This window comes from Lissotriton helveticus, chromosome 6 (assembly GCF_964261635.1).
Source record: "Lissotriton helveticus chromosome 6, aLisHel1.1, whole genome shotgun sequence".
NCBI classification, from domain to species: domain Eukaryota; kingdom Metazoa; phylum Chordata; class Amphibia; order Caudata; family Salamandridae; genus Lissotriton; species Lissotriton helveticus.
In genome coordinates this window covers 1,213,978,034-1,214,004,442 of record NC_136067.1, presented here as the reverse complement: position 1 = coordinate 1,214,004,442, position 26,409 = coordinate 1,213,978,034, and the positions used below count along the sequence as shown (strand labels likewise).

The window sequence follows — 26,409 nt, the reverse complement described above, 5'->3', positions numbered from 1 at the left end:
TTTTAGTTTATGCTTGTGTTGGCTTTCCCTGTCGTGGTTCAAAGGCTGAATATTCTGGTAGGATTACCCCTGACTATAAGCCTAACCACTGTCTCAGTCTATATTATGTTTTATGTGTGTTTTAATAAAAAATAACTATACTTATTGATTTCATTTTTTAGGTCTATATTTGAACTTTGGGGTCATGGTAAATCCAGTGAAGAGCTGCGCAAGTCACTGATGAGCTACCCTCTGGAGAAGATGGTAGGTAGGGAAGATGGATGGGTTTCCTGAAAGAACTCTTACGATGATGCTCTACTCCTGTAATCTCACCAGGGCTCTTAATTACATTTTCCGATCCACGTTTAGGGTAAAAGGAACTTTGTAAGGCATCCAAAGGCCTTTGGTGCATTGTGTGCCTCAATCCCACCACTCATTCATGTCTTAGAGCATATATCTCAAAGCCCTAGTATGAAGTACTTTCAGCGTGCAGTTTTAACCCCTCTGGAATCGAAATTTGCCTAACATAGTAACGGAAAGTTTCAATTCTATTAAGGACACGGGGCGAGGATTATTCTTTTCTTTCTCCCCCTTTAATAACATACACATTTCACAGCAGCCAGAAAAGCATCAAAAAAAATTTTTCTCGCACAATTACAAGAAAAACTGAACCAATCCATGAAACCGTTGAATAAAGAATAAACAAACTGCAACTCCCATTACAAGTTCTTCCACATTGTTCATGACCACACATAATCCCTCCATTTTGGCTGTCCCTCCTCTTTATTCGCGCAAGTCATGCCAAATTCTCATTGGTCCTGCTTCGCATCGTCATTTCCTAAAACAGAGTTAGACAGCGTAAGGCATCCCAAGGATAACACCCTAAGAACTGTCAAAATTTAACAAGGGTCTGCAAAACAATTCTCTAAATCATGACAAAGCTCACAAAGGTGAAAATAAATAAATGCTGTTACTTCCGAACATATGGGAGGGTTTGCACGAGATGTGCCCTGAGTGGGATAATCCTTTCCTCCGTGTCCTTAATAGAATTGAAACTTACCGTTACTATGCTAGGCAAATTTTGATTCTATGTCAGGACCGGAGGCTCAGATTATGCTAGTTTATAGCTTACTTTCCATCAACTGAGCGACCTCCAATACTGGTTTGAAGTAAAACCTCTTGAAGGTGGAACCCGAGGACCAATCTGCAGCACGCATCAAGTCCTCCAAGCGGGCCCCCAGGGAAAACTCTTTTGAAGCCATTGCACCCCTGGTCGAGTGAGCCTCAAACTGTTTTGTGTCAATGCTCGCTTAATGCATGACCCAACGCACCCACCTAGCAATAGTGGGGGAAGAGCCTGTCCTGTGCAGTTTTTTCAAGGCAATAAGAAGCTGTTGTTCACCCGTAGGGCGGAATTCCTCAGTTATGTCCTCATATGCCTTAAGACAATTTACGACACACCACTTTGGAGCATCCAGAAAAGCTGGATATGAGATCGTTCTTGTAAGAGACTAAGTACGACAACCCACCGTGAATGTGACCCCATACGGGGAAAAAACTCTTGCGGAAATGTCCAATGCCCAATTGTCAGAAACTCTCCGACAGGAGACTAAACACAACAATGTAGCCAGCTTGGACGAGATTTCCTTCAAAGAGAGATATTTATTTGGCTGCCAAGATAGAAAAAGATTCAGAACAAAATTGACGTCGCAAAAAACGGAATATCGCTGTTCCAGGAGCTTCGACAGACGTATGCCCCGCAGGAGCCTACAGATGAAAGGGTGTTCCCCTACCAGAGCTCCTTCCACTGGGCAATGTCCTGCCAAAATCGCCGATTGCACCGCATTAATCGAACGGTACGCTAGGCCGTCTATTTGCCAAGTCCGCGAGAAAATTCAAAATTGGAACAACACCTGCGACCACGGGATCAAAATCCCGTCGAAGACACCAGCAAACCCACCTTGCGCAGGTGGACCGATAACGCTTTGTGGTGCTTGTAGGAGAGTACGGTCTGCTTCCTATGGTCACCCCCACTTTTTGCTGTGATTCTCTGTTTTTTTTACTTTAGTGTGGCTGGGGCCTGCTAATCAGACCCACAGCCCAGCTGTTCTCTCTCTAAATTAAGACCATGTACTTTAGGTACATACCAGATTGGTTACTGGGTCACTCTTGTGAGCCCCTGTATAGTGTACCATAGGTACCCAGGCATAGGTGCACCTTAGGCCTACCAGGGGATGCAGCATGTATTGTGCCACCTCTGGTTTGCCTTCCAAACTGATACCACAGGTCTGTTCACACAGCCTGGGTAAGTTGGTGTAATCACCTCTTACTTAGATATAGTATACCTATAGCTACCTTTATATATAGACACATATACACCTATAAGCCACTCCTATGGTAGGCCTTAACAATCCTGGAGGCAGAGTGCTTGGTTTTATGTGAGAGGGTGCCCTAGCATGAGCTGAGCCCCTCTGCACGTTTCGGAACCTTCTCCTTACTGCTGTTCTATGATATAGCCATTCCATATACTCTTAAGTGCATTATAATCCTTGCGGTTAATGCTAACTTTGGTTTGGCTTTATCCAAACATGTCGGGTAAGGTGTCAAACACTTTGAAATGCTACCTCCCCTCCAATTTTGGTGGCGGGGGTAGCATTCCACCCTTCTAGAGGGAAAAGACATGTAGCTTACTGCTGTACCCGGTTAAAGTTCAACCGAGCCTCAGCATCACAAAATGGATGCTGCTGCCACACACACGAGTCTGATCTCCTGTTGCTGGACGAAACTCCGGCGGGGGAGGCCTGGACAATAGGTTTCCTGTCCAGGGAGGTGCTGGCACCTCCCCAGACAGGGGTTTTGTGTATTGGGGCAGGGAGGGCTGCATTCAGTGAATGCATCTAGACACTGCCTGGGCACACAATGTGCTCCATGCATAGCCCGGTTCAAACCAGTTGCTGGGACACTCCAGCCCTGCTCTGGCGCGAAACTGGACAAAGGGAAAGATGTGTAACCACTCCCTTCTCAGGTCCACCCATAGGAGGGACCTAGTCAGGTAATCCAGCCCCCATCCTTAGTATAAGTATAGGAGCTGTGTCCCTGGGACTTTAGATTATCCTGGACAAGTCTTTGAAAGACATATCCTGGACCTTCGACATTCCATTCTGACTGGAAGACGGAAGACCTCTCCCTTGTGGTCAAGGAGTGAGCACCATGTGCAAACAGGCACCAACAGCAACTTCGCCGGTCTACAGTTTCAAGGCTCCCGTCGGAACCCGAAGACTCTGCGACTCAAGAACTGGTCTTCCAGACTTCTCTGACCCGGATCCACATCCACAGCAAAGCTGAGACCCGTGGCGGACACGAGAAACGTGGGACCAGACATCTTGGACATCCTGCATTTTGCTACCTGCACTCCTTTCTTGAAACCTCAGTAAGTTGTGCATTGGGGTACAAGAAGCCCCAGCCCCGAGCACTATTTGCACCGAAGCCCAGGCCCCCACACTCTGCGAGTGTCCCGTGGGCCCTGCCTTTGCATTTGAGCTCGACGCATCTTCCGGGTTCCTTGCCCATTGGCTACTGAGCCCCCTGAAGACGCCATCTTGAATTTAACTTGCTTTCCTGGTTTCTCCAGGCTTGCTTCAGCTTCCCTACAAAGGAGAAGCGCCACAGGCCTTGCTGGTCTGCACCGAAGCCAATCTTCATCTCCTGCGTGGATTGCGTTTGCCAAGGCTTGTTGGGTCCAATCCGGATACCGACACCGCAGTCAACTAGATCCTTCCTGGGACAGCTCCAATCCAGCTCCTGGTCGCCGTCGACACCTCCTGGACTTCGTGGCTGCAGAGACAAGCTTCACCTCTTCATCTGAGATCGATGCAACATCGCCTGGTTCCTTCCTGGTTCCTTCCTGGTACCTTCCTGGTCACTGGCTATTGAAACAGACACTAACCCCTCTGCTTTCAGGTACTTCACATCTCCGATCCACCCTTGGATCCACCCGGACACTTTTCCTCTGGTCGCCTGCAGCACTTCTTTGCAGTTCTCCATAGAAAACGACGATGAAACCGGACATGAAAAGACACCTATGCACCCGGCTTCCCTGGGTGAGGTAACACGAGTACTCCGGTGCTCCCGTGGGTCTTGACTCTCGAAGTGTCCTAGTTTAAAAGGGTTCCATCCTAGTCCATCCGGAAGTATCCTTAAATTGCATATTTGTAACTTCTTTGTTTCCCATAGAAAGTCCATGGTAACTCGCGACTGTGTTTAGACACTGCACGCGTCTCCCGTGGGCCTCCTACTTCCTAACCTTTGGTTCTTTAGTGTAGCCCCAGCGATTCCACAGGCCCCAGGCCTGCTTTCTAACTCTCACCTGGTACTTATACCACTTTCTTAGTGTATGGTTTGTGAGGCCCCTAGGGCATAACGTATACTGTGCAACTTATTGTACATTAACTGTGTGACTTGTATTGTATTTTGACCTCTGACCTTATAAAGAGTGCAGAGGGGTTGTGTTTAGATTAAATACATATATATTTGATATATACCTTGTGTGGTGTCCTTTCATTTGGTATTCAAGGGATTATATATGGTAAAACAACTTGAAGTCTTAGCCTGAAGACTGCTGGTTCATGCTACCACTAGGATAGCTTTCTATAAGGTTGACTTTATAACCACCATCAATAAGGGTCGATTAGACTGGTGCAAGGTGCCCACTAGAACTAGTGGACATTATATGCCAGGCTAACTTCTCACAGTGCTGTCTGCCCAAGCCTTTGACAGGAGGACCTCAGCCGGTCTCGAAAGTCCCGGGAGTGACCATCGCTGGCTGAAAGCCGCCACGCCACAAGGTGGAGTGACCCCTGGGTGACCACATGATGTGGTTCCCCGTCCGGATTCAGAAGGAGATGAGGAAACATGGGGAGTAGGATTGGAGAATCCCAAGGAAGTTCCAGAAGAACCGGAAACCAAACTTGAGATCTCCAATACGGCGTTGCCTTCCCTCTCTGGCGGCGAATTTGAGCAGCCGTTCTCAAAATCATCGAGAATGTGGGGAAAAGCGTAACCTCTCTCCAGCCCCCAATCCTGCAGAAACGCATTCAAAGCCTCGGCCAGCTGATCCGGTCTCCAGCTGAGAAAACGAGGGATCTGATGATGCAGGCGCAACGCGAAGAGGTCCACTGAAAACGGTCCCCAGAGGTTGAGTAACCACCTGAAGACATGAGGATCCAGCTTCCGCTGGTTGGAATCGTGGAGGTGCCTCGCGTGCCAATCCGCCACCTGGTTGTCCTGGCCCGGAAGGTACTCTGCTGTTACCGAGATGTGATGAGTCAGGCAGAAATCCCTAAAATCCTTTGCCATATTCGCCAAGGCACCAGGATCGTGCCCTCCCAGATGGTTCATGTAACGGACTGCGGAAACATTGTCCATCTTTAACAGGACAGACAACCGCACTCTGTCCCTGGTCCAACATCGAACTGCGAAAGAACCTGCTTGGAGTTCTGGACAATTAATGTGCAAGGTCTGTTCTTCTAATGACCAAGCGCCTCCGGTGATAAACGCTGTGCAGCGGGTCCCCCAACCCAACCTGCTGCCGTTAAACTCTATGAGTAGGTCCGGAACAGAATGGGAAATCGCTCGGCCGTTCCACGCATCCATGTGCGTGAGCCACCACAGCATCTCCTCTTACCCCTCCGCAGAGAGGGGGATGGACTGATCGTAGGACAACCCTTTCCTTAGGCCTTTAAGCGCTGAAAGTGACACTCCTGAGGCGAAAAGCCGGGAGTCTGAAACTGCGATTTTTAACATTGTATTTCTGTCATTTTAAACTTGCCTTATTTTGCACATTAATGATTCTGGCACCTACCCCAGCCTCGCCGAGCAGCTGATATTAGAGCTGTTGGGGCACAAAACGATAGCTTCTTGGCGCCATTCCCACGCCGAGGGAGCCGAGAGACACGCCCATCTCTGCTGGCCACGCCCCCCGCCACAGATACAAATAGAGCGCGCTGAGCACAAGCGCTGCCCTATTGAGAGTGACACTCCTGAGGCGAAAAGCCGGGAGTCTGAAACTGCGATTTTTAACATTGTATTTCTGTCATTTTAAACTTGCCTTATTTTGCACATTAATGATTCTGGCACCTACCCAGCCTCGCCGAGCAGCTGATATTAGAGCTGTTGGGGCACAAAACTATCGCTTCTTGGCGCCATTCCCACGCCGAGGGAGCCGAGAGACACGCCCATCTCTGCTGGCCACACCCCCCTTCCAACGCTTGAACCACCACTACTAGTGATGAGTTCATACCGGAAGCGCAGCGGACGAGCGCAGCGGGAGCGCCGATTGCGCGCCAAAGGCGCACTAAAGGCAAGCTCGTCTGCGCTCGTCCGCGACGAGGACGCGACCAGCGCCGCCAACTCTGCCCAAATTGGCCCGCAGCCCCCACAGTACACCCAGGACACGCTGATTATTTGCAAGGGTTCGCTCATGAAGGTCGGCTCACCTTTGCCGACACAGCCTCTCCACTGCTTGATTTCACACCTAAGGGTCTGCTCCTGGGAGGTCTTTTGAACGTTAGATCACTACCAAAGCATGCTAACGAAATCTATCTCCTTATAGAATCCCACCTTTTAGATGTCCTCTTTCTAACTGAGACATGGACTCACGCCGACTGCGACATTGACTTAGCATGGGCATGCCCGCAAGATTTTAATATTTTGCACCTTCCCAGACACAAGGGCCGTGGTGGTGGAGTAGGCATTATCTTCAGAGCCTCCTGGCAGATATACACCATAGATATAGATCCAGTGGCCGGGATTGAGCTCTTCGGCCTTTCCATAAACTGCCACCTTGGAGATACCTTCACGGCGATCATCTGCTACCGACCTCCAGGGTCCTTTACCTCCCATCAACAGCAAGCACTACTCACTACCCTTACGAACATGGCAACCTCCCATAACAAACTTATCATTTTGGGGGATTTTAACCTCTGGCCTAACGGTAGCCTAGACACTGGTCTAGAAAACCTCCTGCTGTCTTGTGACAGCGTGGGACTTCCCCAGCTGGTCAAGCAACCTACCCACTCAGCAGGCAATCGACTCGACATTATCTTTTCTAGTCCTGGTTTAACACATGTGAATGACATTCTGCCTATGAGCTGGACGGATCATGCTCTTATCACATTTCATATTACCTGCACAAAAACTAGAAAACTGAACAAACGCACTCTACCAGAATTTACGTACAGAGACTGGAAAGCTCTGGAAAAACTGAGTTCCTCCACCACTGTCTTCAATGTGGAAGACAGCTTCTCATCAACCAACTCGATTGAAAACAACTACAGAGCCTTTAGCATGAAGATAGTATCCACCACGGACTCTATCGCTCCACTAAAACGTTGTAAACCTAAAGGCAGAGCACCTGCGCCATGGTATAATGATGCCCTGAAGAACCTCAAGCTCGCCTGCAAACAGGCTGAGAGGAAGTGGAGACAAGGTTATTGCGACACTAATAAAACCACTTGGAAAAACAAGCTCCTCGAATATAAATCTGCCATCACAGAGAGCAAATCGACCTATTACTGCTCCACTATAGTTAACGCAGCTAATAGCTCGAAAAGTATATTCCAGATCCTTGATAACCTCATCCACCCTGACTGTGCTAAGAAAATCATCCCCCCCCTCACAGACCCTCTGCGACAATCTCGCCCAGTTCTTCACGGACAAAATTGAGACCATCATTAATAATTTGGCAACCCCCCCATCGCAAAACAATCTTAATTCCTCCGCAGTTGATACCACCAACTGTGATCCACCAAGCCCTGGCTGCCTACCTAGGGAAGGTCTACAGGCTCTCCCCCCTATCCCTGAGGAGGACTTCAACAGACTGGCACACGGAATCACCTCTGGGTCCCCCCTTGACCCACTGCCCCCAAAAACCTGGAAGGCGTGCGGAACAGAACTATTCCACACCCTCCGGAAGATTTGCAACCAATCGCTGTGTTGCGGACTCGTCCCCTCCCCCTGGAAGCGAGCACTCATCACCCCGTTGCTGAAAAAACCATCCTTGAACCCAGAGTGTCTTTCCAACTTTCGACCTATTTCGCTTCTACCCTTTCCAGCGAAAGTGGTGGAACGCTGGGTTAGCGCCTGCCTATCAACCTATCTCGAGCAGAGTCACGTCCTGGACGACTTCCAATTCGGATTTCGACCAGCACATGGCACCGAAACAGCAGTGCTCACAGCCATGGAAGAACTTCGTATGCGTGCAGACAGGGGCCACGCAGTGGCCTTAATCCTATTGGACCTGTCTGCCGCATTCGATACGGTTAACCACGTGATTCTGCTAAAGAGACTGCGAGAGGCAGGGGTCGGTGGCACAGCTCTGCTCTGGTTCCATTCCTATCTCAGCGATAGGAAACAAGCTGTATCCCTTCCCCCTTTTCAATCCGCCTTCTCCCCAGTCCCTCACGGTGTACCTCAGGGTTCGTCTATTAGTCCGATCCTTTTTAATATTTATTTAAAACCATTGGTCACTTTAATCAGAAGTCACAGAATGAAAACAGTAAATTACGCGGACGATACCCAGCTTATTCTTTCTTGGGAGGGAGAAGACTCTATCCCCATGGAAGCATTCCATGACTGCCTAAGAGACACAGCCGGCTGGCTGCATTTGAATTCCCTGCAATTCAATTCCTCGAAAACCGAGGTCTTGTTCTGTCCCAGGAGCCGAATCCCTCGTCCTTTTCCAGTGGAATTCTGGCCCCCGGAAAACTCTGATAAACCACAGCCGGTTACCAGTGTCCGCAATCTGGGCGTTATGCTCAACAATAACCTAAGCATGGAAACACAGGTAACCAAAACAGCCTCCACCTGCTCGGCCCTTATGCGTTCTTTACGCAAAATTCTGCCACTACTCCCCGCCCAGGCCAGAGCGCTGATAGTCAGGTGTACTATTCTTAGTCGCCTTGACTACTGTAATGCTCTCCTGCTCGAGTCTCCAGCTGTACTATTGGACAGACTCCAACGTGTCCAGTCGGCAGCAGCCAAACTGGCCCTTGGCTGGACAAGGAGATCTTCGGCCACAGCAGCCTTAGCCGAGCTACACTGGCTTCCTTTGAAACAACGGATAGCTTTTAAGGCTCTCTGCCTGGTCTTCAAGGCTTTACATGGATCAGGCCCCAGATCCCTACAACAGATGTTTTCCTGGTACACCCCCACCAGAACTTTATGATCCGCTACAGCCTTGTGACGGTACCTAGATTCAACAAAGTAAGGACCGGGGGAAGATCCTTCAGAGTGGCTGCTGCTAAACTTTGGAACAGTCTGCCCGCAGACATCCGTCAAACTCCACAACTCCTACCTTTCAGAAAGCGAATCAAAACGTGGCTCTTCCCCTAATTTTCCCGCCACCTCATTCCCCTCATTTCCCTAAACAGTCCCCCATTGCTTCCAACTCAGGTGTAAAACTCTCAGCGCCAGGATACCTGCCAGGTGACAGCCGCGCTCTACAAATGTATTAAATTAAATAAATAAACGCTCAATAGTGTAGGGGACCCGGAAAAATTGCCTGGATGGAAGAGGACAGCAGTCCCACCAGCCGGGCAATTTGCCAGAGAGAAGTATGAGCTTTGGAGATGGTCTGTCTCAGTGCGTGTCGGATTTTGGCCATCTTCCGAGATGGCAGACTCAAGGAAGAGCGAGCGGAATCCACGACAAATCCAAGGAACACTACACTCTGAGAGGGCTTGAGGACCATTCTTCACGAAACCCAGCCCTGTAGGAGAGAAACTGTTGGAGCTGACTGGACACCTTCTTGGGACACTGCGCCATGAGAAGAATGTCGTCCAGGTAGACTATCATGCGTATGCCTGGGTTCTGAGAAACTCCACCGCTGGGTGGAGGACCTTTGTGAAGCGCCAATGTGTTGAAGAAAGGCCGAACTGAAGGGCGGTGTATTCGGAAATATGATCCCTCCATTAGAACTGCAGAAACCGACGATGCGGAGCATGAATAGGGACCACCAAGTAAGCATCCTTGAGGTCCAGACATACCATCCAATCGAATGGAAGCAGAACGTCCCGGATGAGATGAATCCCCTCCATCTTAAAATCCCAGTAAATCAACCACCGTTGAACTCTTTGAGGTTGATAACTAGACAACGCCCCCATTGGGCTTGTCCTCCAAGAAGATGTTGCTCAGAAATCCATTGGGATCCAGAACTGACCATTAAACGGCCCCCTTGTGAAGCAGAGCGGTGACTTCTTCATTGATCAGCTGTGCATCGGCGAGTGAACAGTAAATGGGGCAAGGAAAGCCCTGCTGTTGAGGGTGTTGGTAAAACTCTATCTGAAAACTTTGGATGGTTTGCAAGACCCAAGCGTCTGCCGTAATATCTGCCCAAAAGTCTCGGAAGGCGGCTAACCGACCCCCGATGCGGACCTAAGCCGCTGGTATAACACTTACCGCTGGAATTACCGCCACCGGCGTTGTTCTTGAATCCTCCTCGCCCCTAGAACTCCTGGCCTCTGGTGGGATAGAAGTTAGTGCAGTTGGCGGCGGAATTGTATTGAGTCTCAAATACATAAGGGAGAAGAAAAATGCAACAACTGGTTGAGAAGCAGCGAAGAAAGAGGGGGGACAGCCAAAATTGAGGGACTATGTGTGGTTATGAACACTGTGGAAGGACTTGTTATGGAACCTCCCTTGGGACCATGGGAGTTGCAGTTCGTTTATGCTTTATTCAACGTTTTCATGGATTGGTTCAGTTTATCTTGTAATTTCGCGAGAAAAAGGATTTTTGATGCTTTTCTGGCTGCTGTGAAATTTATTAACCCCTTCCATGCTCATGACGGAACGGTTCCGTCATGAGCGTCGGTGGTCCTGTGCTCATGACGGAACCGTTCCATCATGAACCCATAGGTTCTTTAGAACCTTCAGCACTGCAGCGGAATTCGCGCAGCGCTGAAGGGGTTAAAGGCGGAGAACTAAAAGCATAATCTGAGCCTCCGGTCCTGACATAGAATGAGCCTTACAGCAGCTGCTTTACTTACATTCACCTGTGTCCTGGCAGCTTAGGATGCAGACATAACCCTATTCATCCTCAACTTTGCTAAAAATAATGATAGTAAAGATCACAATGAAGTTGCTTTAGCAGTTCTGTTTGTCACTGAGAAATCATGTTATGTGTATCGTTTCAGCGAGCATAGATATATCATTGTGTAGTGCTTTTTACTTTCTGCATGTGTGAGGTTTGGTGTAAACGTAACTTAGAGTGAATGTGATATGAAACGCATGGAATGATATGTTTTGTTATTACATTGGATACATTATTTAAACAATCTGCTTTTGCTTTGTCTCTTTCTTACATTTTTTATACAAACAGACTTATTTCTTTTTTCTTGGATACTTTCATCATATCATGAGTTATTTTTCAAATTTATAAACATTTAAAAATTCAATACATTATTCATGTATCAAAAAAACCAAACAAGTCCTTTGAAAAGACCCTGCTAACCACACATACAACAACTAACACTCCCTATTCATACATACTCCATAGCATTCTACACTCAACATCCAATACATCCATTCATTTCTGTGTTTGAGGTAGTCCAGATGACCAAAGTCTGTTTGTATAAAAAAATAAAAGAAAATAATGAAAATGATATAAATCTATGTTACCTGTGGTGATTAGAAGGACTCTTTTACTGTGAAATATATTCTGAACTATGTCGAATATGAAAGTAGAAGGTCATAGGGGAATTTCTCTTGGTTTTGTTTATATTGCCTTCTCTTTTCCCTGGCCAAAAGAATTCAATAGAGGGGGTCCCAATTTCTTGCTATCACAATGGTACTTTATACAAATGTTTAATCTTTTTTTAACCGATTTTATTGAATTTCCATGCGACATACAGACACCATCTCACTTCAACAGATACATTATTTGACATCCAGCATGTTACTAGATACAACAAAGATTGTTGGCATGGACCTTTCATGTTTAATCTTGATTTAGTTGTTGAATCTAAAATGGAGACAAGTCCCCCTCCTCTCCTTGATATGGAGGAATGTTTCAAACTACCCCTCAATTAGAAGTAGTCATATAAATAGTAGTGATCTTAACTGTACTTTGGAACAGGCCGTGGAAATGGAGAAAATAATAATTGTTCCTGTCTACATATTTTATTTAATTTTTGTGACATACATCAATCTTACATCAACAGATCCATTATTGGACAGTCAACGTGTTACTAGAGACAACAAGCATTTTTGGATTGTACATACAGATGTTTAATAGTGACTTGCTTGTTTACTCTTTACAGTACTCCATTTTCTAAAGATTGAGGACTGCTGTCTGACATTAATATTTCTATAAGGGAACTTTTTGTGCTCTTTTTGGTGACCTATTTGCCAAGGCCTGTTTTACTTGCTCTTCATTGTTTGGCCTTGCTTATTTATAGACAGAAGTTACTCTCTTGTTGCAAAAGTTATGGTGCCCATGTCAGTGTTTTCGTAGCCTTTAATGATTGCTCGGTTACCTCCAAATGCATTTGTAAGGCACCTGAAGAACATAGATGTCATGGACTGGACTACACACGTCAGCCTAGAGGAAGAATTACAGACGCACATCATTTCATGTTAGAAAACACACAAGCCAGCTTCTCACCAGAAAAAATAAGGTCAGTCTTGGGGGTGTTGTCATAACCAGATCTCATATTATACCTCTTGACTAATACCTACAGTTCTAAATTACTTCCTGTTCATTCGACCAGATAACAGTGTTGCACCTAATCTTTCCAAATTCATAATGGGAGTATTTCCATCTTCCTTAATATGACCATTTTAATTTTTCTCAATGATGAAATACCAGGTCAGACTCAGTGGTGCTTTTTAATCTTAATATCTTGGTAATACTTCCTGTGCCTCTCGTTGAAGCTCTAGTTTAAGACTATAAATGGGGCCTCCTGACTACTTTACATGCTTTAATTTTAAGAGGTTACTGTTATCTAGGAATTATAATAGCTAATGAACTTAAATTTAAAGAACAAATTATCAAAATTACATCTGCATCCTTCAGCTCCATTAGGTTGATTAATAAAATAAAAAAATATGTTCCTTCTGAACTCTTAAAAACGGTGACCATGGCAATGGTCTTTACACGGATTGACTATTGCAACAGTCTTTATCTCACTCTTGCATCAGGTCTTGTTAACAGACTTCAGATTTTACAAAATGCAGCAGCTTGCCTCATTTTTAAAATTCCAAAAAACGAATCAGCAAGAGAAGCCATCAGAAAACTGCATTGGTTGCCAGTCAGACAAAGATGTAAATTTAAAGCCCTCTGCCTGGCTTTTAAATCTTTGCACGGACTGGGTCAGGACCAGTTTTAGAACAAACTCAAATGGTATATGCCGACAAGAACTCTACGGTCACGTTTGGCCAAGAACATTATGGTCTCCCCATTTAAGAAGGCTTCATGGGGAGGAATGAGTTTTTTCGGGGCAACAGCAATGCACTGGAATCAAATGCCACATACTCTAAAAACAGCTCCTTCTTTACTTAGTTTCAGAAAGGGCCTAAAAACCTGGCTGTTTTCACAAGTTGCAGCAGTTTCCCTCTGCCACACTTGTTTCAGTTTTCGGCTGCGCCAAGACGCCCTTGGGCATTAGTTGTGCTCTACAAATTTTATTTACATTACATTACATCTCAGCAGAGTGAAGGAAGCATGATTCACCTCATTAAAAAACAACCTAATGACAGAAAAGGAGAAGAGATCTGTCTTCAAAATATGCTCTTCTTGTGGCAAAAGAAAGATCTATGCAGAGGACACACACAGTTCCCTTACTGCACGTATCCCAAGGGTAATGCTTCTCCATGTGACATCTACAAGATGTTACTTACAAATTCCCTAAGGTTTTGAGAAAGGAGGCTATCCATATACCTTTTGGAGAAAAAGAATGTTTCTCCTCTCTAAATTACCTAGGGAAATCCATGCAAAGTGTGCCACCTAGCAGTATCTTAAAGCATGTAAGAGCTTTCAGAGCTAGAGTTCTCTAAGAGCACCTGCCTCCATGAAGATGAAAACCTAAATTTCCTTGTCAAGGGATTGAAAAAGCATTCTGATGATGAAGAAGAACATAGAGAAGATGAGGAATTGAGGCATTCATTTTCCATCAAAGGAGAGACATACCACCTGGACTTTTGTTTGTTGGAAAGGGTTGCTAAGCATGTTTCCTTGCCGATGATGGCAGTAGAGCAGCAATGTTTTCTCTGCTACTTCAAAGAAATGCAGAGGTAAGTATGGATAGAAGCCTAAAACTGATAAACTCTAGCTCTGGCTCAGTCTTTTGTGCCAAGCCTTGAAAAGAAACATAGCACAGGATTCAGGACCAGCTCATTTTACTGCCATCGTAAACCAGTCACATGACAGTGGCCTAAAGAATGCCCGACAATCCCATAATGTCTAGCTCCACTGCCCTGGATAGGGACGAAAGTCACATTGGCAATCTGGGGAGCAGGGTTAGTCTATAGCAATATCCTCAAAAAATGTACTAAATGCCCTGGCCATTCATATTTCACCACTGGTGGACCTCATTCGTTAGCACAGATGGGACAACGTTAATCCCAACATCAGTGAGAGGGCAACTCCTCTGCAGCCATTGATGCAGCGATGGACGTCTCAAATGTAGGTTTCCGTCAGCTGGTGGAAGCTGGAGTCCTGAGGAGTCAAGGCTACTTGAAATCCACTCATTTCTGCTTGGAAGTACAGGCCACAATACTCTATTCGCTTTTTGATGGGCAGTAGCTTTTCAGCATTATTCTTGATGACCCTCTGAAAAGCAACTAAAGAGACAGCAACACTGCTTGTTTCCCTAGGCGCCCTTCATTACCGGTGTCATAAGTGTACTTTTGTGGATCCAGAAGATCCCAAGTGTATAATTCATCCATCCATCCATCTTTACCTCCCTCTCCTCATCAGAGGCCTGTAGACAAATAGAGGGGCACATCTCAGTCAAGCTGTTAAGATAACACTAAGCAGTCCTGACTCCCTTATGTTGTCTTGCCATTATCCCATACTAACGTTGTGGGTGGGAGAATCTCTTGTTTTGCACCAGAATGGAACAAAATCACAGCTGGCCACTAGCTATTCCTAATTGAGGAGTCAGGACACACCCTAGAGTTCCTACATAAACACCTCGTCATGCACATATGATTGAACTTCATTTGCACCTTCAAGAACCCTAGCAGAACCTTTTTTTTTCTTGAATTTTTTAAGGAGGTGATTTGAATTGTTCCTCAGGCCCAAAGAGATCTCAACTTTTATTCAAGATTCTTTCTGGTGAGGAAGAAGACAGAGAGGACAGAGAGTGATCCTGCACCGGGATCTCAACTAGTTCTTCAATGAACAGTCCTTTCAGATGGCCACCTTCAAGAGGTTCTCCTGTTGCTGTAGGAAGGACAGTTTCTCACCTCCCTGGGTCAACAGGATATCTATGTTGACCACAGGCAATATCTGCGGTTCTCAGTGGTGGGCCAGCACTACCAAATAAAAGCAGTCCCATTTAGCCTGAATGTGTTTCATGGATCTTCACCAAATGTGTCTCATCACCAGGTCAGATCTAGTCCCAGGCTAGATCACCAGGTCTTTCCATAGCTTGACGATTGGCTGGATAAATCGTCTTCTGCTCAAAAAAGCTAGGCCTCCACAGTGGCCTGCATCAACTTGTTCCAGTGCCTCAGCTTGATGCTCAAAGAGGACAAATCATCTATCTACCCACTAAATGAATAAAGTCCCTGGCAGCAATTGTAGTCATGTGATTACTGGAGGCATTCTCATCAGCAAAACATATTTCAGAACTACAGACCATGATTGCAAAGTGTTGAAAGGGCAACACAGTACTTGTTAGAGGGTACCAATAACTACTTGATTATATATCATCTTGGTTAGCGCTAAGCACCTACAAAGGAGACCAGTTAAGCAAGAACTAAATCAGCAGTGGCAACAACTAAAGGGTCATGAAACAACATCGCCAAAGTTACCTGTTGCTTCAGTTAAGTTCTGCAATGCTGCAGATACGCAGAAAATCTAAAAACAGGACTTCCGCTTCTGCCATAGTAAGCCAGACTCATCATAATGATAGATGTCACTATGGTGGGATGAAAAGTTAGTGTGCAGGACCGTTCCACAAGCGGGATGCAGTCTGAGGAATAACAAAATGCCCATATCAGTTTTCTGGAGCTATGTTCCCTCTGTCTAGATCTACAAACATTCATGTGGTGACTATCAAATCAAACCATCTTGGTTGGAAACTACAACACAACCGCCATGCTTTACATCGCCATGTTGGAGATACAAGATCGCACATGTTTTCAGAGTAGGCATAGCTAGTATGGAATTGGCAAAAGTGGGAGCATCATCAAGATCAGTGCCAGGAAATCTTTAAGAATTAAAATCACCATAGCCTAAATCTGTTTCCCACTCCTCTGTACATAAGATAGGAAACCTATTCAAGCAGGTTCTAGCAACAGGGCTTAATGGGCAATGCCTTCTCGATGACATGATTGATTGTCCTCGTTTACCTCATTCTATTGTTTCCCCTACTCTTCGTGTTCCGCAGTAGGCCAAGTTGCAGTTATGTTCCCTGACTCTAATAGCCCTGGCATGGCCAAGTTATTCTCGTACACAGCTCTAGTCAGCATGTCCTGAATTCCACCAGTTGTTCTGAAATGATATCCAAATCTTACCTCAAGGTACAGCAGACAGACGTTGCATCACAACTGGAAGTCTCTGCAGCTCATAACCAGGTTTCTGAACACCTACAATTTGGCAATCTGGATAGTTTTCAAGACTGAAGAGCGATTCTGGAGCAGACTTGCTTCCCTTATATAACTAAAACCTGCAATGCCACATGGAAGATTTTCATCATCTGGCACACGGATGAAGGCCTAAATCCCATGTGAGCACAGCTGCATCAAGTTCTACCATCCCTACTTCACCTAATCTAGCAGCAATATCACATTTCAGAAGATATTTTGATTCTCCATCTTTTATCTCCCAGAAGATCATCATGCATTTTGTGAAAGTTCTCTTGTGAGCTTTCAGCACTGGAGAACTGGAGTTACAGGTGACTAGTTTCTTTTGCAGTGCCACAGTCCTCAGCTTAGCCACAAGACCATGTCACTCTTATCAATCAATCAGGGGAATTGTAAGTGCACTACTCACCCGTGAGGGTCTCAAGGCGCTTATCACATAAATCTAGAGAACATTACAATAAGACTCGCACCTCTTGACCTGTAAAATTTACGTGCCAAAACACTATCCATCAGTGAATTTAGGATTGTTGATAATCTGTAAAGTCCTCTTATGCATTGTAGGCAGGAGCACTGCTAAATGCTGACTGATGCATCAAGTAATCACAATATGTACAACATCTAGAATAGTTCTATTTAATTTTAGTGATACGGGACAGTGATAACTTGGCATGACCACAATCAACATTTTGAATATACAAAAGAATCAAGAGGTGCACTCAATACTGTAATTAGCAAGAAAACTTCCCTGGGAGTGCTCACGTGACCACGCCCCCAGACGTGCGCTCGGCCGCGCCCACCCCGGAAGCGGCCGACGCCTACAATTACAACTTGCAGCGAACGGCTCTACTAGCCGAGCAGGGAACCATGGCAGTAGGTTTCTAGCTAATCGCTACGCCGGAAAACTGTAAGTAATCCATACCCCTCCTAGCGGACGCGCTGAACCATCCGAGACTCCCACTCGGAACGGCTTCTCCCTTGCGCCTCTCTTTCCGCTACCCGGGCCACACGCTCAAACCTTTTTCCTATATATTCCGCAATTGCAGAATGTGTTCATCTGTTGCGAAGAGCCTACGCCCTGCCCGATGAAGCACATCAGAGCTCTCAATTAAGTAAGCCTGAACTCACGCCACCATGCCCATGTGTACTTCTAAATGTTAAATGTATGTCAGTCTTGTATGTTCATTGTTACGGTCAATTTCACGAAACAGAACGATTAAATATGATTAAAGCGCACGCTACCATAGCACCATTTTCTTATAGCCACTATTTACTACGCGCACCAAGGTGTTTAGTCTGACCAAAGCACAGCCCCATCACCCCGATTGCTGTGTTAATTACCAGCGGATAAGCACGCCGCCTAGGTGACATATAACCACGACAAGCATAAAGCATGCAGCGATGCACGCACATATTGATCATTCGATTATGCTCAGCATCTTTGGATGCCACTTTATCTCACCCGGAGGGTTAACATGATATCTATATGGCATGATATTTCACTAAATAGAGACACTCCACGACGTAACAGGAGAGTAAATATGTTCACAATTGAAACCTGCTTTTATCCCTTTTTCTCCACAGGTCTCTTTTTTTTCTTAAATGGAGAGGAGCTCGCACAGCAAAGTTAATCAAAAAAAGGTGAAGGGTTTTGAAGATTTGTGGTGTGCTACTGGGGGAACACTGTCTGGCCAGGCAGTGGAAAGTGATAAACGAAATGCAGCTCCCCCGCCTAGGGAGAGAACACCTCCGAGCACAACCCAGGTGGACCAAAGGTCTTATTCCATAATCACATGGTAATCATCCAATGGTAATCCAATTATAGTTATCCAACTTTCAAAGTTTATTTAAACAAGAAAATGTCTTAATTTGTCGACATGTAAAGATGATGTTATTCCACATCAGGTTCAAATGATGATACATATTTTAACACACATCCCGATGCATTTCGGGCGGAGCCCTTCGTCAGGGGATTACTCTACAAAAAAAGCAACAAAACCAAGCTATAATGTAATGTCACGTCCAAGGTACAAAAATTCAAAATGCTACCGTATCATTCACTAAAACATAAAATAAACATGCAAAACTGCGTGAACAAGTAATAGTCGTCCTGAGTGCAAAAATAGTGCCTTAAATAGAAAAAAATCCACCAAAATCAACATGCGTCGTGCACAGTATTTATATTGGTAACCAGCAACAAAAACCCGAGAAGTACCCGAAGAGTGAGAAAAGTATAGGATGATTCACCCGTGTGTACTAAATATAAGTCAAAGCGGTAAACGGTGAAAAACGGTTAAAGATTAACTCATGCGATGAAAGAGCGGTGCAACCAGTAATTGAGTCCCAAGGAGGGTACTTACGTTTGTGTGCTTATGTGTGGACCCCGCGGAGTTCCACAGGAAAGGATCAACCGCGGGGACGGAAACAAACCAAAATAAAGGCAAAGCCGGGTGTATCAACATAAAAAACGGACTAAGTCACCGAAGGTGAAAAGGTGCACATGTATTCAAGCGCCATGTTTAAACGGTAAAAAATCAGAGAGCAGGTTGAGAAAGTGAATGAACACACTAATCAGTATGTACAGTAAAGCATAAAGAGATAGAAAATAAAGGGAAGAAAACGGGGAGGAATAAAACGGAGAGGAATAAAAGAAATTACAAAGTGGGAAATTCAAGGGCATAGAAATATAAAATAAGAAACAGTATTAATAGAACAAGCATGATGCATTATAAATAGCAAAGAAATTCAATACGGTCATTGAGCCCATGGGGGACCATCGTGGACAGAAAACGGATCCAAAAGTTTTCTCGTTTTAGTAAGGTATTCCTATTGTTCAACGTGATTTCAACTTGTTCCAGTATCTGAAATTTGAGTTGTGCAACAGTGTGTCTATTCTCCAGAAAATGGGTAGCAACGGTAGATTTAAGATTCTGTGTCCGAATGTTGCTCTTGTGTTCTAAGATCCTCACACGGATCTTCCTCTCAGTGTGGCCAACATAACACTTGCCGCAAGGACATTTAAGAACATATATGACATTCATGCTGTTACATGTGGCATTTACCTTGAGTTTAATGGGATTACCTTTCATCGGGTGGTTGATGGTGTTACCAAGGATACAATTATTGCAATTACTGCAATTGAAGCAGGGTCTAAGGCCCGTGTAGACAGTATTCTTTTTGGTTCCACTAGGTTGGCTGAGAATTTCCTTAAGGTTCCTGCCTCTGGAAAATGCAAACATGGGCGGTTGGTCAAATAAACCCTTAAAATCAGGTTCAAGGGACAAGATACTCCAATGTTTGCGAATGATTTGTTGGAAAAGGTGCGAAGTCTTAGAGTATTTCGATACCACGACCATCCGATCAGTCGGAGTTTTGACCTTGGGTTGCAGGAGAAAAGATCTCGTACACTTCTCGCTCCTTTCGGCTGCCAAATCCAGTATAGGAGTACGATATCCGCGTGCTCTAAGTCTTTCCAGGACAATCTTGATCTGTTTTTTGCATTCATCGTCTTTCGACACAATTCTTTTTATCCTGAGAATTTGTGCATACGGTAAATTGTTCTTCAATCCAACACGGTGGAAACTTTGGTAGTGTAAGGTAGAATTTCTGTCCGTGGGCTTACGGAAAATGGTAGTAGACCATTCTCCCAATTGTCTCATGATTTTAACGTCCAAGTAATGGACACATTGCTCACTATGATCCCATGTGAATTGTATCCGCTGGTTAAAAGTATTCCAGGTAGTCAAGAAGGTCATGAGAGTTTCGGTAGTACCTTCCCAAAGTAAAAAAATGTCATCAATATAACGCAGGTATAACCTGCCATGTTCCTGCCAGCTGCTGTGGCTTAAAATATGTTGTGACTCAAAGATCCTCATGTAGATGTTTGCGTAGCAAGGAGCAGCCGAATTTCCCATGGCTGTGCCATTTAGTTGTAAGAACCATTTGTCAAAGATCGTAAAATAACTGTGGTATAAAGTAAACATGGTGAGTTCCATCAGAAAGACTTTCAGATCTTGATCCAGATCCGATTGGGCCAATACATGTTCAATGGCTTCAATACCTCCATCATGGGGGATGGAGGTGTACAAAGAACAAACGTCCACAGTGCACATGATCAATTGGGTGTTTCTCAATTCATTCATGATAGGATCAATTTTGAGTAGGAAGTCTGTAGTATCCTTTACATGTGATGCTGTTGTAAGTACAATAGGTTGCAAATATTTGTCCAAAAACTTGCCCACATTTTGGTGGATACTACCAATCGTCGACACGATGGGACGAAATGGCGGGTTGGTCGGATGTTTGTGCATTTTTGGTAGCATGTACAAGGTAGGAGCTCTCGGGTTAATGGGTGTCAAATATCTTCTGGTTCTGTCAGTGATATTACGATCTTTGACAAATGGTTCTTACAACTAAATGGCACAGCCATGGGAAATTCGGCTGCTCCTTGCTACGCAAACATCTACATGAGGATCTTTGAGTCACAACATATTTTAAGCCACAGCAGCTGGCAGGAACATGGCAGGTTATACCTGCGTTATATTGATGACATTTTTTTACTTTGGGAAGGTACTACCGAAACTCTCATGACCTTCTTGACTACCTGGAATACTTTTAACCAGCGGATACAATTCACATGGGATCATAGTGAGCAATGTGTCCATTACTTGGACGTTAAAATCATGAGAGAATTGGGAGAATGGTCTACTACCATTTTCCGTAAGCCCACGGACAGAAATTCTACCTTACACTACCAAAGTTTCCACCGTGTTGGATTGAAGAACAATTTACCGTATGCACAAATTCTCAGGATAAAAAGAATTGTGTCGAAAGACGATGAATGCAAAAAACAGATCAAGATTGTCCTGGAAAGACTTAGAGCACGCGGATATCCTACTCCTATACTGGATTTGGCAGCCGAAAGGAGCGAGAAGTGTACGAGATCTTTTCTCCTGCAACCCAAGGTCAAAACTCCGACTGATCGGATGGTCGTGGTATCGAAATACTCTAAGACTTCGCACCTTTTCCAACAAATCATTCGCAAACATTGGAGTATCTTGTCCCTTGAACCTGATTTTAAGGGTTTATTTGACCAACCGCCCATGTTTGCATTTTCCAGAGGCAGGAACCTTAAGGAAATTCTCAGCCAACCTAGTGGAACCAAAAAGAATACTGTCTACACGGGCCTTAGACCCTGCTTCAATTGCAGTAATTGCAATAATTGTATCCTTGGTAACACCATCAACCACCCGATGAAAGGTAATCCCATTAAACTCAAGGTAAATGCCACATGTAACAGCATGAATGTCATATATGTTCTTAAATGTCCTTGCGGCAAGTGTTATGTTGGCCACACTGAGAGGAAGATCCGTGTGAGGATCTTAGAACACAAGAGCAACATTCGGACACAGAATCTTAAATCTACCGTTGCTACCCATTTTCAGGAGAATAGACACACTGTTGCACAACTCAAATTTCAGATACTGGAACAAGTTGAAATCACGTTGAACAATAGGAATACCTTACTAAAACGAGAAAACTTTTGGATCAGTTTTCTGTCCACGATGGTCCCCCATGGGCTCAATGACCGTATTGAATTTCTTTGCTATTTATAATGCATCATGCTTGTTCTATTAATACTGTTTCTTATTTTATATTTCTATGCCCTTGAATTTCCCACTTTGTAATTTCTTTTATTCCTCTCCGTTTTATTCCTCCCCGTTTTCTTCCCTTTATTTTCTATCTCTTTATGCTTTACTGTACATACTGATTAGTGTGTTCATTCACTTTCTCAACCTGCTCTCTGATTTTTTACCGTTTAAACATGGCGCTTGAATACATGTGCACCTTTTCACCTTCGGTGACTTAGTCCGTTTTTTATGTTGATACACCCGGCTTTGCCTTTATTTTGGTTTGTTTCCGTCCCCGCGGTTGATCCTTTCCTGTGGAACTCCGCGGGGTCCACACATAAGCACACAAACGTAAGTACCCTCCTTGGGACTCAATTACTGGTTGCACCGCTCTTTCATCGCATGAGTTAATCTTTAACCGTTTTTCACCGTTTACCGCTTTGACTTATATTTAGAACACACGGGTGAATCATCCTATACTTTTCTCACTCTTCGGGTACTTCTCGGGTTTTTGTTGCTGGTTACCAATATAAATACTGTGCACGACGCATGTTGATTTTGGTGGATTTTTTTCTATTTAAGGCACTATTTTTGCACTCAGGACGACTATTACTTGTTCACGCAGTTTTGCATGTTTATTTTATGTTTTAGTGAATGATACGGTAGCATTTTGAATTTTTGTACCTTGGACGTGACATTACATTATAGCTTGGTTTTGTTGCTTTTTTTGTAGAGTAATCCCCTGACGAAGGGCTCCGCCCGAAATGCATCGGGATGTGTGTTAAAATATGTATCATCATTTGAACCTGATGTGGAATAACATCATCTTTACATGTCGACAAATTAAGACATTTTCTTGTTTAAATAAACTTTGAAAGTTGGATAACTATAATTGGATTACCATTGGATGATTACCATGTGATTATGGAATAAGACCTTTGGTCCACCTGGGTTGTGCTCGGAGGTGTTCTCTCCCTAGGCGGGGGAGCTGCATTTCGTTTATCACTTTCCACTGCCTGGCCAGACAGTGTTCCCCCAGTAGCACACCACAAATCTTCAAAACCCTTCACCTTTTTTTGATTAACTTTGCTGTGCGAGCTCCTCTCCATTTGTGATATTCTACCTTTTCTGACCACGGATCTCAGCACGCAGCCACGATGAATTTTGATTCGGTCTCTGGTATGACCGACCAAAAAGCCAGTACATTTGCTTATTCCATTGAGGATGCAGATAAGATATATGGTTTGATACAGGACGACATCAGCACCCCTGGTAACACTCGAAGTGTGGAGAGCAACCTTCGACAATTACTCTACTTAATGAAGAAACAATGTAATCAAAAATTACACGCCAGTACCCTCATTCGGTACCATCGTGTCCAACGGATCCCCCGTGGCCTACGGGTCCCTCTGAAACCTTTATTGTGCAAAAACAACGTGAAATTTGTTGAACGCTGGTATTCTATTTTAAATAAGTGCTCCCTTGATCTTATTCTCCTGATTGTTGAGGAATTATCTAAGACACTTGATGAACTTTCCCATGAAATTACCAGCGTAAAAAAGGAGCTGGACGATGCCGTGTCTGAAGAAGAACTTAAAAAGATGTTGGAGGATGTGAACATTCAACTAGATAAGCATGCTCGGGAAACACAGGAACGCAAATTAAGAAAATTCAAAAGAGACACAATCGATTACAAGCTCGGCGAGGTGTACACCTGGGCAGAGGTGTACGCCCGCCGACGACCTAACAAACCTTATAACCCATTCTCGGCTAACGAAACGTCTTCTTCTGAAGAAGAATCAAGACAACGACCGACTACCGTTCGAACTGATGTCGAATCACAGATGCCTGGGCCCTCAACTGAACCTGCGGTTCATTTTTTAGATTCTGGACCAGATCAACAAAAAGATCCCGGAAGGGAAAAACCCGCCGAGGAAACAGAAAAAACTCCTCCAACAACCAAGGGCAAAAAACCGAAAACAAGACGGTAAATAAAATGGATAACTTGGTGATTAACATCTCCTCTACTATACTGTCTACCGAAGATATCAACACTTTACAAAAGGGGTTATCATTCGTCCCAACCACTAGAACCAACACACTGGAACTCGAAGTGAGTGCTTTTAAGTTGGTACGCAACATTCGATTGAAACACTACTTTAAGAACATTAGCCCCACCACTATTCAGGAAGAAGATATGCTTCGAGGACTACGACCTCACAGCAATTTTGTGGCACCTCAAAGCCACAAAAGTATTGATGCTTTTGAGAACTTGGTGAAACAAGACATTCTGAAATTACCTTTCACACAACCGGAGAGACATGGGAATCTCACCCGTAAAGAGAGAAATATCTTACAAAAATTGGCGGACAATCCTAACATCACTTGTCAAAACGCTGACAAAGGTGGTGCCCTGGTCATCATGGACACCACTTTTTATGAACAGCAGGTCCAAGCACATATTAGTGATTCTAATACTTATGACATCCTACCTGGAGACCCGACCAGGGAATACACTGACAATCTTATTAAGATCATCACCAATGCATTTGAAAGCGGTACTATCACTGACAGAACCAGAAGATATTTGACACCCATTAACCCGAGAGCTCCTACCTTGTACATGCTACCAAAAATGCACAAACATCCGACCAACCCGCCATTTCGTCCCATCGTGTCGACGATTGGTAGTATCCACCAAAATGTGGGCAAGTTTTTGGACAAATATTTGCAACCTATTGTACTTACAACAGCATCACATGTAAAGGATACTACAGACTTCCTACTCAAAATTGATCCTATCATGAATGAATTGAGAAACACCCAATTGATCATGTGCACTGTGGACGTTTGTTCTTTGTACACCTCCATCCCCCATGATGGAGGTATTGAAGCCATTGAACATGTATTGGCCCAATCGGATCTGGATCAAGATCTGAAAGTCTTTCTGATGGAACTCACCATGTTTACTTTATACCACAGTTATTTTACGATCTTTGACAAATGGTTCTTACAACTAAATGGCACAGCCATGGGAAATTCGGCTGCTCCTTGCTACGCAAACATCTACATGAGGATCTTTGAGTCACAACATATTTTAAGCCACAGCAGCTGGCAGGAACATGGCAGGTTATACCTGCGTTATATTGATGACATTTTTTTACTTTGGGAAGGTACTACCGAAACTCTCATGACCTTCTTGACTACCTGGAATACTTTTAACCAGCGGATACAATTCACATGGGATCATAGTGAGCAATGTGTCCATTACTTGGACGTTAAAATCATGAGAGAATTGGGAGAATGGTCTACTACCATTTTCCGTAAGCCCACGGACAGAAATTCTACCTTACACTACCAAAGTTTCCACCGTGTTGGATTGAAGAACAATTTACCGTATGCACAAATTCTCAGGATAAAAAGAATTGTGTCGAAAGACGATGAATGCAAAAAACAGATCAAGATTGTCCTGGAAAGACTTAGAGCACGCGGATATCCTACTCCTATACTGGATTTGGCAGCCGAAAGGAGCGAGAAGTGTACGAGATCTTTTCTCCTGCAACCCAAGGTCAAAACTCCGACTGATCGGATGGTCGTGGTATCGAAATACTCTAAGACTTCGCACCTTTTCCAACAAATCATTCGCAAACATTGGAGTATCTTGTCCCTTGAACCTGATTTTAAGGGTTTATTTGACCAACCGCCCATGTTTGCATTTTCCAGAGGCAGGAACCTTAAGGAAATTCTCAGCCAACCTAGTGGAACCAAAAAGAATACTGTCTACACGGGCCTTAGACCCTGCTTCAAATGCAGTAATTGCAATAATTGTATCCTTGGTAACACCATCAACCACCCGATGAAAGGTAATCCCATTAAACTCAAGGTAAATGCCACATGTAACAGCATGAATGTCATATATGTTCTTAAATGTCCTTGCGGCAAGTGTTATGTTGGCCACACTGAGAGGAAGATCCGTGTGAGGATCTTAGAACACAAG

The 26,409-nt window shown here is 44.5% G+C and overlaps 1 protein-coding gene across 1 annotated transcript in view; it reads left to right on the top strand.

Annotated features, from left to right (window-relative positions):
• The window catches only part of TRMT11 (tRNA methyltransferase 11), a 392,197-nt gene that overhangs the window by 104,062 nt on the left and 261,726 nt on the right, over positions 1 to 26,409 (top strand). Inside the window, exon 4 of the mRNA XM_078648927.1 lies at positions 162 to 243. Coding sequence (XP_078505053.1) covers positions 162 to 243 — 82 coding nt within the window. The remainder of the gene's footprint in view (positions 1 to 161; positions 244 to 26,409) is intronic.